This window comes from Lucilia cuprina, chromosome 5 (genome assembly GCF_022045245.1).
Source record: "Lucilia cuprina isolate Lc7/37 chromosome 5, ASM2204524v1, whole genome shotgun sequence".
In the NCBI taxonomy this organism is placed as follows: domain Eukaryota; kingdom Metazoa; phylum Arthropoda; class Insecta; order Diptera; family Calliphoridae; genus Lucilia; species Lucilia cuprina.
Window position 1 is genome coordinate 17,186,555 of NC_060953.1, and position 16,814 is coordinate 17,203,368.

At 33.3% G+C, this 16,814-nt stretch overlaps 1 protein-coding gene across 2 annotated transcripts in view; it reads left to right on the forward strand.

Moving 5' to 3' along the window:
• Positions 1-12,842, forward strand: part of LOC111681411 (semaphorin-5A) — a 36,080-nt gene extending 23,238 nt beyond the window's left edge. The window contains exons 4-11 of one of the 2 annotated variants that reach the window (XM_023443181.2): positions 5,943-6,150; positions 6,488-6,661; positions 6,753-6,896; positions 7,828-8,027; positions 8,186-9,936; positions 9,998-10,153; positions 10,224-10,423; positions 10,499-12,841. In XM_023443181.2, the coding sequence (XP_023298949.2) occupies positions 5,943-6,150; positions 6,488-6,661; positions 6,753-6,896; positions 7,828-8,027; positions 8,186-9,936; positions 9,998-10,153; positions 10,224-10,423; positions 10,499-10,726 (3,061 nt within the window). In that variant the 3' untranslated portion in view covers positions 10,727-12,841. Of the gene's footprint in view, positions 1-5,942; positions 6,151-6,487; positions 6,662-6,752; positions 6,897-7,827; positions 8,028-8,185; positions 9,937-9,997; positions 10,154-10,223 lie in introns of both variants that reach the window. The other variant, XM_023443180.2, reaches the window with a different exon arrangement.
• The last annotated feature ends 3,972 nt before the right edge of the window (positions 12,843-16,814 follow it).

The following is a 16,814-nucleotide window of genomic DNA, read 5'->3' on the forward strand; positions in this document are numbered from 1 at the left end:
TTATGCAAAATTATTCTTAAGAAAAATTACTAGAAAATAAACTGCTTGACGCTACAAGTACATGGTAAAAAATTGTTATTGTGGTTTTATTTATACGTTTTTTTTTGTATAAAAAATTATTATTATAAATATTTATTATATTAATTTAAATAAATATACACAATTGTCGAGAATGCATGTTTAACATATAAATCTTACTTTAATATACATACGATCTTACATACATATATATAGTGTTTCTTTTTTTGCTTCAAAACCAAATGATTATGTAAATTATTTATATTTATATTTTGCAATATCAATAAATGTTAAATGTTGCAAAAAACAAAAACTATAGAAATAATCCACGTTATTTTACAATTTATTGTAAATTATTTATTAATATTTTTTTAATGCCTGGGAAAGAATACTTTCAATCGAAATGATCACGTCTTTAAAGATTTATTAAGAATTTGCATGTTGTTATCAACTACAAGTTTATCTGAATTTAATAGAATCGGTAATTTTCTCATTAATGCTTTTAAATGAATAACTCAGTTGTTTGTATTTAATTAAATTTTTATTCATTCAAGTTTATCGTTATTATATATAATTATTCATGAAAGAATTTGATTTCTTTGTAATCACAAAACTTTAACATTTTATTAGTTATTTACAATGATCAATAGGCGGATTACTTATACCAACGAGAGTATACAATGTGATTGTGGTCTAAAGTGTAAAACTGCTACTATTTAAGAGACGTTATACAGAGACCGAGCTTCTAAAGGTTACACTACACTGTAGAATAGACTATATACTAAACTATATACTAGATTATAGACTAAACTATAGACTAGGCTATATACTAGACTATATATCTAGACTATAGACTAGACTCAAGACTGGAATATAGATTAAACTATAGAGTAAACCATACACTAGACTCTAGACTAGACTATAGACTAGATTATAGACTATAGACTAGACTCTAGACTAGACTATAGACTAGATTATAGACTATAAACTAGACTATAGACTAGACTATAGACTAGAATATAGACTAGACTATAGACTAGACTATAGACTAGACTATAGACTAGACTATAGACTAGACTATAGACTAGACTATAGACTAGACTATAGACTAGACTATAGACTCGACTATAGACCAGACTATATATAGACTACTAGACTAGACTATATATAGACTACTAGACTAGACTATATATAGACTACTAGACTAGACTATAGACTAAAGTGTAAAACTGCTACTATCTAAGAGACGTTATACAGAGACCGAGCTTCTGAAGGTTACACTACACTGTAGAATGGACTATATACTAAACTATATACTAGATTATAGACTAAACTATAGACTAGACTATATACTAGACTATATACCTAGAATAGACTCAAGACTAGAATATAGATTAGACTATAGAGTAAACTTTAGACTAGACTCTAGATTAGACTATAGACTAGATTATAGACTATAGATTATAGACTATAGACTAGACTATAGACTAGACTATAGACTGGACTATAGACTAGACTATAGACTAGACTATAGACTAGACTATAGACTAGACTATAGACTAGACTATAGACTAGACTATAGACTAGACTATAGACTATATATGTTAATCTGCTATGCATTAGAAACAATATTTTAGGCTAAATATTCTCAAAACCAATAACTTAGTGGATATAACTTAGGCATTTAAAACCAACGCGAAAGTTTTGAAATAAAATAACGAAAATTGTAATAAATTCCATGAAAGTTATTTCCTCTAATAAAATTAATTAAAAAGGGAAGTAAAAGAAATGAAGTTATTTAGCAGAAATTCTTTGGAAAAATAATAAAATTTACTTTCCAATTTTCTTTTTATTTATTATTTCGCACTAAAAATTTTGTTCAGTGTTTAGAATTATATAAAAAAAACCGCAAACACAAATTATGCGACATAGTATAGGCCCAATAGTCCATGCAACGTTGCACACAATAATGTTGTGCATAATAAACATTGTTTACAAAGCGGCAACTTGAAAAAAAATCCACATAATTTTCTTTATGCCACATTTCTGATTACGAGAGAGAGAGAGAGGGAAAAATACTTGTAAAAAGGTGGTTACGGTTGCTATGGTTTCGGCATTAATAAACTTGTAAAATTCATAAAAAATAGGTCATGGTGCAAGTGTTTTTATAGGTAAATATTATTTCTCAAAAACAACAACACTTGCCACAGCTGTAAACTAAATTCGAACAAAAAAATATAAGAAAACTGATGAAATGTGTAATTAAAAAAATTGACAAATACATGAAAGTACATGATTACTTTGGCGGTATTTATGTATGTTTACTTAACATGTCCAACTGTTGCAAGTATCAACTAAGTTGTTGTGTGAGAAAAACGCAAAATTTTTACATTGGAAAATTTATTTTGAGGGACGCGTGCCTGTGGCTAAATGTTTCTTCTCAACTTTGAAACATTTGTTGTGTTTTATTTTAAATAAAAAATATTTATAATTTATATTAAATAATCACAAAGTAAAAAAATTTACAACATAAAAAAATTCTTTCAGCTGTTAAACAGCAGCGTATATGGGCGTTAAGATACCAAACAATTTGGGCGTTTTATATTTGTTACTAGCAAATTTTTATTACTTTTTTTCTTGTTTAGTATTGTTGAGACTGGCGACTTAACTCCGGGCTACATTTTCGTTAGATAGGCAGACCGACAGACAGTCATCTCTTAACGCAAATTTTAAAAACCACCAAAATTTAAAATTATCCAAAAACGATATTGTATTGAGTGACTGAGTGAGTGCGCGCCTGTTGTTGAGTCTGTGTGCATAATATTTATCTTGACACAATCACTTGTTTGTTAAATGTACATACACAAACACATATGTTGCAAGTAGGGGTTTCTTAATATAACGAATACTAGGTTTTTGGGAAATGGTCTTAGCATTACTTAGAACGCTTCATATTTTTCCCTTAAGTTGAATGAAGGTCCTGTTGTGTTTTGCACTCCTTTTCATAGAAACCTAGGTGGAATATTCAGAAAACTCATGATATGAAAAGTATTCTCATTCTTCTCTCTGCAAGCTTTAAATTAGCATAAATCCTTTCGTCCAAATCTATATTGTCGTACCAGCAATACCTGATCACCCCATAGTGGCATTATGAAAGGGCTTATAGTCAGCCCCTGTTGGATCAAATTGGTGTTGCCTTTGCTAAGTATATTCTCGCTTTTATTGGCAATTATCATGGAGTATGATGTAAACTTCCTCATGCTCCCATTCGTTATGAAGTAGTTCGTTCTTTTTGGCGATTATTGCCGAGTGATTTACGAATGATGTAATCCTTACCTCTGGCCGAGTATTCGGTACAATTCCATACGTTCTCAGATTTAATTTTAACCGAAAAAACGTTTGCTTACACCTGATATAGCTCTAATTGACTTCTGGTCGGATGATTGGGCTGCAAACACTGTTCTAAGGGATGACGTGATTAGTCTAAACTGATGGCTCAAACACAAAAAGAGGCTCGGAATATGCGAAAACCTGAATCATCGATACAGTCGCGAGAAAAATCCGGGAACTGAATCTCGAAAATTCGACAATACGTGTATACTTGGACGGCCTTGCATAAATCAAGACTTTTAACTCCAATGTACTCATATGATGTATGAGTTTCTCAAGCTCCCAACCCGTTGTGAAATACGGTCGCTTTTTTATTGGCGATTATCGCTGAGTGGTAATCTGGTAATCATATGATATAAACCTTACCTCTGGCAGAGCATTCATTAACAGCTTTCTTACAATTCTATACGTTCTCAGAAATGAAATGAAATTTTGAAACCTGATATAGCTTCTGGGTGAATGATTGGCTGATGGCTCAAAGACAGAATGGGGCACCGGATCAGGAATCTTCTGCGAAAAACTAAATCTGCTACAGTCTATTTTACTACCTGACATTTGCACGGAACTTCAGGTAGAGATATTTTTTAATAATACATACGCGATAAGAATCGGTGAACTGAAACTCGAAAACTCAAATCAAGGCTCGTTACTCAAATGTTATTAAGTCGTATTGTCTTCTCAATTGTATTCAATCATTGGCACAATTGACACAGCGCCACGTTGGCCATAAACATAAACCTTACCCAATGGGATATTCACACTCCTCTGGCGACCCTATCATAATTGAGAGATAATTTGAATGAGACGAGAATATCACTACTTGTAGAATATCGGGACTGCTCTAGTCCACTCTGACAATGGATAGGACTCTTGTCTTATCTCTTATTTAGAATATTGAGACTGCTCTAGTCTACTTTGACAATGGATAGGACTCTTGTCTTGTCTCTTATTAAGAATATCGAAACTGCTCTAGTCCACCCTGACAATGGATAGGACTAGAACTCTCTTGTCTTTTATTAAGAAATCGATTTGACTTCTTACTTGTGTAATTACTGAGTACTGTATGATTGGACATATGTCGGAAAGTATGGGTTACCCAGGTTATAGCTATTGTAGAAGATGTTTCGACGATAAAGAAGAGAAATTGGTAAAACACCTTCTATGTGACTGAACAGCCTTACAAAGACAACTCTAATTCCATGACCTGAAATGTCTCAGAGATGTGTCACAAGTAAACATGATACCACCTGGTTTTCACAGAGACCACAAGAACCAAATAGTCACCGAAATTTTGTAGAAAAATCATTCTCTCAACATAACGAATTTGCAATTCTAAGGATATCACACTGGGCCACAAGGTCTCCGAGTAAACTCACTAACTAGCGAACAACCCACGTAACCTAACCTAAATAGTTAGTTTGAAATATAAACCTAGCTCTATTAGGAGTTTAGTGCGCTAATTTATCAGAGTCTCTGGTGGGGATCGAACTCACATTATCCGTACTAAAAGACTACAACACTACCCTCACAGCAGCAAGCGATCAAGGTTTACTTAGGCGTAAGTCTGATATCGTGCTGTACGAGAATCGGAATTTAGAATAGGTCCTTCTTTCGCTTTTCTTATAAAAAGACAGAATATCTCCTTGAGTTCTAGATTTACAAACATTTAATAGCGTCTGGATCTAAGATTTCCAAAAAATTGATTTCTGACTATTTTCGAAAAATTCCTTTCTTCTACATCCCCAAAAAGTTCTCGTTTTTAAACCCCTAACTAAATGAAACATGTGACCACCATACAACATATTCATGTCTACCGATTTATGTGTGCTTTGAGATACTATTATTTTGCCTCCAGTCAAAGTTGTGGGTTTAAAAATGAAAAATGTTTTCATGTGTTTTTTATTTCACTTCGCTGGCATTCATGCGGACAAAAGTATCATTATGTTTCTTGGGTAATAATGGACAGAAATTGCAATTGTATCTATTTACTAGTTGAGTTTTTAAGATTGAATTGTTGTTGTTGTCGGTTGTCCAGTTGTGGCTTGTCCGTTGATTTTTGATGGGCGTTTAATGTACCTGTTTGCCTTGCAGTTCAATGAACGTTTTTATAAGATTTTTACTTTTATCATTTAGTTTTGGGTGTAATTAAATAATAAAACCAAAAAAAAAAAAAAACAAAATATTCAAACGATTGCATACGAATCGGTGAAAATTGTAAGAATAAGAATGAGCAGAGGCGCTGGCTTTAGAATGTCAAATAGGAATTAAAGATTTAGGGGTATGGTTTTAAAATATCTATTTTATCTAAATTTTAGATCCCTACTTTGTTTTTTCTACTTTATGTTAAAATGAGATTGAGGGTCTTGATATTGTTAACTGGTTGTCAAGTCCCAAGTCTTATTTAACCTAGTTTTATCTCAATTCTTAAGCTATATATCTGACGCCTTCGTTACAATTTTATTCTATATTTAACTAAGATTTAACTCAACATTATTAACTAAAGAATTTCTTGTTTTTCCTTCTCCTCTTTGCAGAGATATTTTATATCGGATGTCCTTCGATTTGGAGTTGCTTGAACGTGCCAATTGGGAGGCAACAGCAGCACAAATCGCAATGTGTCAGGCAAAAGGCCAATCAGAGCAAATGTGTCGTAATTATGTGCGCGTTTTGCAAACTTATGGTGAGAATCTATTGTACGCGTGTGGGACGTATGCCTTCAATCCAAATTGTACATGGCGCCAGGTAAGTCGGGGCTTAAAAAACAGCCAAACAACAGCAACAACATAAACACAACCAGAAACCAACACAGCAACTAACAATCAAATAACAAAACCTAACATTCAAAGATTTTGCAATTAACAACTTGTTATTTATTATTTTCTGTGTTTAATGTTGCCTAAAAACATTTGAGAATTAATTGTAAATATAAGTTATTACTTAAATAACAATAATAACAACAATAATAATAGTATACTGCATATTATTATTAACTATAATAAGTTATAATCACAATCACAAACATAAACTAGCATTTCATTTAATAAATTTAAATATTTTTTTCAAAAATTCTAATTTTCAGATGGAAAATCTAACAGTTACCGGCTATGACAGTGGTGTGGGTAAATGCCCCTTTAATCCTAAATCGAATATCACCAGTCTAATGACAAAAGATGATAAAATGTTTGTGGGCACCACTACCGATTTTTCGGGTAGTGATGCTGCAATTTTAAAATCTGATATTCAACAGAATGTGGTAAGTTTATTTGTTAGGCAATTAAATTATTTGATTAATTTAATCGTTTTAGAAATTTGTACTTATGTCTTTCACGTTTTCTTTCTTTTAGCCCAATTATCATAAAGTAATTAGAACTAAACAGTATAACAATGATTGGCTAAATAATCCACAGTTTGTGGGTAGTTTTGAGGCTGGTGAATTTGTTTACTTTTTGTTCCGGGAACCAGCTGTGGAGTACATGAACTGTGGCAAGGTTGGTAAAATGTAAAATTTCCTCAAGTTCCTTACCACGAATTCGATAGACTATGCTCTACACTAGACTATAGACTAGACTATAGGCCAGACTATAGACTAGACTATAGACTAGACTATAGACTAGACTATAGACTAGACTATAGACTAGACTATAGACTAGACTATAGACTAGACTATAGACTAGACTATAGAGTAGACTATAGACTAGACTATAGACTACACTATAGACTAGACTATAGACTACACTATAGACTAGACTATAGACTAGACTATAGACTACACTATAGACTACACTATAGACTAGACTATAAACTAGACTATAGTCTAGACTATATACAAGACTATAAACTATATTATAGACTAGGCTAAAGGCGGGACTATAGGCTAGACTATAGACTAGACTAAAAACTGCAGTATAGACTAGACTATAAACTAGACTATAGACTATACTATAGACTTTGCTATACACTAGACTATAGACTGGAAGAGACGACTGGCAAGATCTTGTGGCCAATCAAAAACCATTTTCTTTGCATCACGCATACCGCCGAAATGATAACTAAAAAATATTAGCTAACGATTTTGGGGTCAATCTTATCTGATCCTTATAAAATCTGAAGCGATATTAATCGATTTATTTCTAAGGAAAATTTAAATTCAATTAAAATGCTTCAGTTTCGGCCCATGGACAAATACCGAAATCAACAGTGATTATCCATGAATTGCTAGTCCTTCATAAAACCTCAAGGATTAGCTTCAATGTTATTTCGTCACTGGTTTTCCTTTGCTATATGATGCTCTCAGCTTAGTTTTCTGAAGGCGCTATGCGATTAGTTACGATATTCTATATTGGACTGGCTCCCTTAAAAGCAGATTAATGTTTGGAATAGGAAATTTAACTGATAACCTTTTATTTTCAACTATTTCAGGTCATTTATTCTCGTATTGCTCGTGTTTGCAAAAACGATGCTGGTGGCGATCAGATTTTGAGAGATAATTGGACGTCGTTTTTAAAAGCACGACTAAATTGTTCTCTACCCGGTGAATATCCATTTTATTTTGATGAAATTCAAGGCATGACTTATTCAGATGCGGAAAATGTTTTATATGCCACATTTACAACTCCCGAGTAAGTATTATCCGAAGAAAATATTTCAAAGAAAGTTTAAGGAAATATAACCATTTGTTTTTGGTATAAGTATTATTTTAAACTTTTTGGTTAAACTCCTTAAAGAATTCATATATTTTTACTTATCCTCTCCTTCTCATCTCATTATCCTCTTACAGAAATAGCATACATGGTTCCGCTGTGTGTGCCTACAATCTCACCTCCATTAATGAAGCTTTCGATGGGCCTTTTAAACATCAGGAACATGTCGATAATGCCTGGAGACCAGTAAATTCTAAACATAACAGTCAATTTAAATGTCAAATTCCCTCGGCAAATACACGTTCCAAACATTTCCTAGAGTCCTCCAAATATCAGCTAATGGATCGTGCCGTACAACCGTTAACACAAAAACCCTTATATTTCAGCAAACTTGAAAGATTTTCTCAAATCGCTTTAGATGTTTTACACACTAAAACTGAAAGGGTTAATGTTTTATTCATCAATACCGATAAACATATGATCAAGAAATTATCACTGAAACATGAGACAGAAACAACGCCGGCCCAAACTTGCCTTGTGGAAGTATGGAGAACAGAAGAAGATGCTAGTATTCTTAAAATGGAATATTTAAAAGTAACTGATTCTTTGTATGTGGGTTCCGAACAGTCTTTAACACGCATACCAGCTCAACATTGTAGCCGTCATGTTACCAAGGCTTCATGCTTAAATGCCATGGATCCCTATTGTGGTTGGAATGAATTGGTGGAAAAATGTACGGCCCAATATTTGGGAGAACAAATGACTAAGTATTGGTTACAGGCAGAGGAATTAAAATGTCCTGTGCTAACGGCAGCTATAGACGGAGCCTGGTCCACCTGGTCAGATTGGTTTAAATGCTCGAAACATGGTGAAAGTGATGGTGACTGTATGTGCAGAACGAGGGAGTGTAATAATCCTAGACCACAAAATGGTGGCAATGAATGTCGTGGTATTAATACCGAGGTTAGCAATTGTACTGTGCATGGTGGCTGGACGGAATGGTCGGCTTGGTCAGCATGTTCTCAGACCTGCGGTATAGCTGTTAAGACGAGAAGACGTTATTGTGGCAATCCCAAGCCTGCTTTCGGTGGTCGTACTTGTGTGGGTCAGGAAAGAGCTGAAATGTACTGCAGTCATTTACCACCCTGTCCGGCTCCTAAACCGGTGGCTATAGATGGTGGTTGGGGTCCTTGGGGAGAATGGAGTGAATGCAGTGCTTTCTGTGGTGGTGGTTTTCGTATACGTCGTCGTGAATGCAATGATCCTAGTCCACAAAATGGTGGCATGGAATGTCCTGGCTGTAATATCGATTACGAAGATTGTAACATGCAATCTTGTCCCGAGGTACGCAAACTCAGTGGCTGGACTCCTTGGTTGATACAACAAAATAAAACAGATGAAAGTGAAGGTTCCACGGTGTTAATGGAGAAACGTTTTCGTTTTGTATGTCGAGCCAGTACTCCAGATGCCGGATCTATGCACATATCCCTGGCCAAAACGGAGAACCGCATTTGTCGTGATGGAGTTTGTCATCGTCATAATGAGGCAAATATTTTAGATGAAGCCGAACATGGAGAATGGGGTCCCTGTAATGTAACCTGTGGAGGTGGTGTACAACATAGAGCAGCCTATGATAGCAATGGCAAACATCGTGGTAAACATGTACAAAGTAGGGCTTGTAATATGCATGCTTGTCCTGAAACACCTACGAGTTTCAATGAAGTAATATCCTCCCATGAATGGAGTTGTTGGACAGATTGGTCGCCCTGTTCGGTAACCTGTGGTTTAGGTTTAAGGCGAAGAACACGCAAGTGTTTGGGTGGTCATGAGAAAATGTGTCATGGACGTTCTATAGATGAGGAAAAATGTGAAATGAAACCCTGTGAAGGTGAGAGTAGTTTAAACGATACTTTCAAAAATAAATATTAATAATTTTGAATTCATTTTAGATTTCATCGGTTGGAGTAGTTGGTCCGAATGGTCGGATTGCACTAAGGATGGTATACGTTTCAGACATCGCAAATGTCTGGTGGAAGAGCCTAGTGTAACCGAATGTCGCGGTGAAGAATTCGAGAAAACAGCTTGTGTGCCAGGCGAATGTGAAGGTGAGTTTAATTGATGTGACAACAAAAAGAAACATTTAATAATTTCAAAATTTTATCACATTTTTTCCAGGTACACAAATGGCTTCGACATCTACTTTAATTTCCATTATATCTATAGTGATTTTACTATATGTTCTAACCATATTCATGACATTCTGGATGACACGTCGACGTTATTCACCACCTGTAACGCTTATGAAAAATAATACACCCTCACCCACTGCTTACGATTCATATCCCAATCAGTATTCAAGTTTACCCACCAAAGATGTAAGTTTTTCTTTTAACTATCATTGTAATTTTCATATATTTTTATATTTCCCTCTCTATCTCTCACTCTTTCAGATCTATGATGTCCGTCCCAAAGTTAAACGTCAATCGAGCTTTAACATGTGCTCTTCGCCTACATCGAAAAATTTCAAAACCGGCACTCTGAATCGTAATAATATCGCTCACAATCATACACCCAAAGTATTGGCGAAAACCTATAATGACTGCGAGACTGGCACGCTCAAACGTAATTCGAATGCTTTAAATAACTATCGTTCCAATATTGATGATGAAAAGTTTTAGTGGGGGGTGTAAAAGTAAGAGAAAAAGAGTCATATAATATTAGGAAATTATGAAATTTACAAAGTCTTTGTGAGATTTTGATAGATCGAAAGAAATATTTAGAGAAATTTTCGTTAAAGTGAAATTTTGAATTTGAATATATTTTTGGATCGTTATAGAATTTGTATTTTTATAGAAAGCTATGGATTTTGGTGTAAGAAAACCTTAGAGAATGTTTCGAAATTGGAATGATTATTCAAAATTTTACCCCTTCAGGGTCTCAACGAGATTGCGAAAAAGATATTCATGTTTGTAGGAATGAGTTCTTTAAAAGGTTAACTTACGTGTGCATGTAAAGTTGACGTAGAGTTCATTTTCAGACTTATGGGTCCTTAGGTTCAGTTGTTTTACAATGAGGATTCTCCATATAGATCGACTTAAATGGATCAATATATTGTTTAAATCTAAAGATCTATTAATATTTGTGCGATTTCAAATCATCAACGGATCTAGCTTCTAGAAACATAAATGTATATGCAGCTAAAGGTGAAACTGAAATCTAATGATATTTAATAGCTTAACTCAGACATCAGACATATAGATTTCGATCGATATTCGATCTAAATAATGGGATCTCGATTGTTTCTCTTTTCAATGTGGATCAAAATGAAGACTTTCTCAAAGTTTTAATAAAATGAGTACAATCTGAGAGAAGATGTTTTAAGGCCACTTAAAAGTCCTCTATCGGAGCGACTTCTCAAAATATCATTTTGTATAACAAATGTTAGATCTCAAGTAACTCCTTTAGAACTGTGGATTAAAATGAAGACTTTATTAAAAGAGTTTTATGAAATGAGTTCAAATTGAGAAAAAACGTCTTAAAACTTCTGAAATCGATAACGGAGCAACTTCTTAAAATATAATTTTGTATAAAAGAAGTTTAAACTATATTCAGTAAATCATTTGAAATCTCAATTTCAGAACTAACTCTGATTTTGAAAACTCTATCAAAGTCATAATCGAATGGTTTAGTTTAAGTTTGAAGATATAGACGTTTCCATATGTTCTTGATCTCCTACTTCCGTTTGAGTTGAGAACTAGTTCTTAGAGCATCTGTTAATGATATTCGATCGCAGTAATGGGGTCTAGATAGTTTCTTCATTAATTATGCATCAAAATAAAGACTTTCTCAAACGAGTTTTATGAAATGGGTTTAAACTGAGGGAAGACGATTTAAAACATCTTAAGTCCATATCGGAGCGTCTTCTCAAAATATCAATTTATATAACAAATATTAGAACTATATTCAGTAGATCGTTCAAAACCTCTATTTCAGATTCTAAGGTAATACTGATCTCAGTAATGACGTCTAGATTGTTTCACTATTAAATGTGGATCAAAATTAAAACATCTTAAGTCCATATCGGAGCGACTTCTCAAAAGTATAATAAAGATCTTTTAAGAACTTAATTTCCAAATTTATTCATATCTGACAGTAGAAAAAATTCCAAAAACTCAGTAATATCGGTAAAAAATACGAATCTTTGATAAGTTCGCGAGTGATCCTTTTAGTAATTTTCTAAGTTAAAAGAATGCATTTCAAACAGATATTTCCCTTTTCTGAAGACTTTATATTTTTGAATTCTAAAAACAAATTCCAAAATATAAAAGTTTTTCAAATTTTAAAACCAAAATACCAAAATTTTTCACAATAATATCTATCAATTTCTCTTTAATTCCGATAATTTTTAAGAAATAAAAGCGAACCGATTACAACATTTCCAATAAAAATTTTAAAATTTTGTATTTTAAAAATTTTCAAAAAATTTAAAAATTCAAATTTGAACTAAATTTATAAAATTTTAAATAAAAAAATTTTGGAAAAATTTTAAAAATTTAATTGGAAATGGTGTATTGTAAGCCAGTTTGAAAGCTAAAATTTATAAAAATAAATGAATGTACCATACTGTGCCATTATTTAAGCCAGCTTAATATAAGACAAGATTTCAAAATCGCTTTAAAATATTAAGAAAATTTTTAATTCCAAAAAAAAATTTAAAAAACGATTTTTCTTTTAAAAACAAAATGGCGTTATTAGTAAGAAATAAGAAAATTATTATTGACTCATATTGAGTTGTATTTTAGTAGTTTAGTTAAATTAAATTAAATAATAATTTATTTTAAGTTAATTTTTAATTAAGTTGTTGATAAAAATGTAAATAAATAATTAAATTTAAATAAAATAAAATTAAGACTGACGTTTCAAAAAAAAAAAACTACTTGATGTCATTAAAAATTAAAAACAAAAAAAATCAACAACTTCTTACTACCACAAGTGCAAAGAAATTTTGTAAAAATTTTAAATAAAATTTTAGAAAATAATTATTAATTAAAAAGCTTTTTATTTACAAAATTACTTATCAATTGTATAAAATATATGAGTAAGTATGTGTGAATGGAACCATTTCGGAATTTTAAAATTATTAAATCCATTTTTCCAAGAAATGTTTAATGAAGTAGAAACAGACATAAAAAATGATTTAAACATTGAAATAAACATGAAAATATAATAACACTTTATAAGTGTATATGTATGTGTGTGTCTTTAATTCCTGAAACTTAATCAAGCGTGTCATGAAAAAAAATTATAGTGTTTCAACTAGTATTACCGAATCTTTAGCTTACCCTACCTGAAATATATGACGTGATAGTTAGAACTCCAAAACCTTTTATTTCTCCAAGTTTACCAAACTGATCAGAATCACTAGCTTAGTTAGGTTACGCTATTGCTCGCTAGCAAACGAGCTTAGAATTACAATTCTCTAATATTAGGAGAATGGTTTCTCTCTCTAATTTCGTTGACTACTGGGTTCGTTCGGACTCCGTGTAAACCAGCCGGTGCTTTAAATAAAATCGATCATGTTTTCTAGTGACACATCACTCAGACTGTCTAGATCATGGAAAAGAGCTCTACCAAGATGGAGAAGTCTGTGCTCTTGTAAAGCTGGGCAGTCACCTAGAAAGTGTTGTACCGCTTCCAATTCTTCTACGTCCAAGCAGCTTCTACAGTAGTTCTAATTTGGTTAGGCCATACGTTTGACATATGTCCAATCATAAAGTGCCCAGTAATTATGTCAGTTAGAAGCCTAATCAAATCCTTACTAAAAGACTAGAGAGTCCTAGTCCTAACTGTTGTCAGAGTGGGGAAGTACAGTCTCGACATTCTATAAGTGGTGGTATTTGACCACCTTAGTTCCGTCTAACCCAAAGCCCATTTATCTATCAATTTTGATAGGGTCGTCAGGGGAGTGTGAATATCCTTTTGCGCAAGGGTTAAGTCTAGGTATGACCCTTTGCGCATTCATCAGATATTTCATTTCCCCGAATGCCCTCATGTCCTGGAAACTATATCAACTCAACGTAATGATGTTGTTTCAGTTGTGCCAATGATCGAATACAATTGAGAAGACATTTCGACTTAATAACATTGAAGTTAAGAGCCTTGATTGACAGCTGTTGTACAGATGGCATATATCTCTTCCTGAAGGACCGTGCAGGTGTCAGGTAGTCGAAGAGAAAGTAGAAGATTTAATTTTTCGGAAAAGATTTCCGATCCCGTAATTTGATGTAAACATCAGGATGACTAATGTTTAGCATCGTCTTTAGACTAGCCTTAGGGATGGAGCTCAAACAGTCAGTGTTTGCAAGACATGCAAATCTTTGTACCTTGTTTAGAAAAGAGAGCTTAGTCTTGGTATACACCGTTCTCCACCAAACAAGAGCTCCGTAGGTCAAAATAGGTCTTATAACCGCGGTGTACATCCAGTGCACAATGTATGGTTTAAGACCCCATATTTTCCCAAAGGTTTTCTAACATATATAAAAGGCACATAATGCCTTCTTCATTCAACTTTCAGCATTATGTTTCCACGTGAGAAAAAAGTCTAAAATAACGCCAAGATATTTGACTTCGGTTGAAGTATTCAGAATGGTACCATTCAAACGCGGAGATCTGAATTCTAGAATTTTGTACCTCCTGGTGAAAAGATCCAATGCAGTTTTGGCCGGGTTGACACCCAGACAATTTTTCTTGGCCCATGATAGTAAAACGCTGAGGCTGGTTTCCATGAATTCACTTATTGTGATCAACATAATCGACTACTTTAAAGGCCATCCTATTCAGTCTGAAAAGAAGTAGTAGTGTGAGTCTTGTCACAACTTTCCTTGTAATCACTTGCTAAGACGATGACAACCCTACCAAAATTTATTAAAATAGTTCCACGATGTCCATTAATTGAATTATTATATTCTGTATAGATCGGTTGTTGTAAAAAAATAAGCCAATACTAAACTAAAACTAGTTAAACTTAACATCGGGGTTAAAGCATATAATTTTTTGGATTAGAATATAAATCCTTTGAATAGAATTGATTTGGCAGTTGAAAATGTGATCGGTTCTTTTCTTCTACAAATACTTTCGACAGTGAACGATCTTAAACAACGGTATTTCTTATGACATCTCTTCAAAAGTCGGTTTTTACTGCTGTAAGCAAATTACGATCCGAGAAATCCTATACATACATATCTCTGTATGTTATAGTGTCATGTTTCTTGAAAAGGCTGTTTGGTCCTCAAAAAGAATTTCAGTGGGTCTGATAGTATTCCTAGAAAAAAAGTGGTCCAGTGAAAGATTACTTTCAGACGTATAAAGCTGTGATATATATGAATTTCGATCCAAAAGAGTATCTAATCAATCTTTCTGTGACATTCAGAGAGAACTATTGAAAACATGATGCTATGTTCCTCGATATAATCTATTCTTAAATTCGGTTTATATGGCATAACTCTGTGGGTCCATTTCGATTTGTTTATTTGACAAATTATATTAGGATTTACCACTTTCTACCCGGTAGTCTGAAGTGTGGGTGATATTTGCACATTCTGTACAAAGGATCGGAAAGGTCATATAGTTCTCGGCATAGGACTCTACATGGTGATCGTTGTGAATGATTTCCTTGTTATTGAGGATTGCAAGACATCCTATTAGAAAGACATCCTGTGATAAGTGTTATTGCAACGAAGACTCCGCATGGTGTTTGTTGTTAGAGATCTTTTTGTTATTGAGTAACAATAAGGTTTGGATGAAGCATGAAAAGTCATTTCACGATCTTTCACTGGTGCAAGCCTTGTGGTTATTGATGTGGTTGATGTGCATTTTTCTTCTTTGGTAAAACAATAATACCCAGCAAGAAACGAAGTACTCCGAAAAGAACTTCAAAAATTGCACGAAGAGAATTTGTTTACCTTCTGTGGAAGTGATGTTTATTGACTTCCAAAGAAGCAAAAATAATCTAATTTTGTTTAAAGTTGATTCTTATAACTTCAAAAAAAGAACATAAAAATAACTTCCTAAGAAGGACTTCAGATGTAATGAAATTGGAATCAAATAAAAAGAACATCCTTGCTCTGAAAAGCCTGGTTGACATTTTCTCTTTTTTTCAGGTCTTTTTCAGTACTTCGATGGAATAAATTCTACTTTTTTTCGCTTCTTTGGAAGTTTTTTCCTGGGTATTGTCAGGCATTCAACAACTGTGTAAACACATTACAACGTCATTGAAATGGATTTATGCATCTGGCAATGGCATTAATATCATTGGCAACTTTTGCCATACAACAATCTGCCAACAGTGTAAAGTGACAACATTTGTTGACAGATAAATTTGTAGTCTGACAATGAAATTATAAGGTTTTCTTACAATCGCTTCAACTGACAATCTATCTGTTGCTAACAATTAGTCATTGTCAGATCTGACAACTTTAGAAGATCTGACAACTGTTTATTCATAGCTTTGGACTGGTTGTCATGTTCAAACAAATTGGATAAAAACAATTTAGTAACACTATGCTGGGTACCCAACATAGAATGTTACTCTAATAACAAACGGACTGATTGCATAGGGTCACTTGACTTATGGCATCGATACTTCTTTAGGTAAAAGTGTGGTCTCTTAACTGAATATTAGCTTGCATATGTGTTTGTAAGCCGCGAAGTAATTCTCAAATGTTTTTAAGGATCAACAACGTTGACCTCAGAAATCTAACGGTTTTA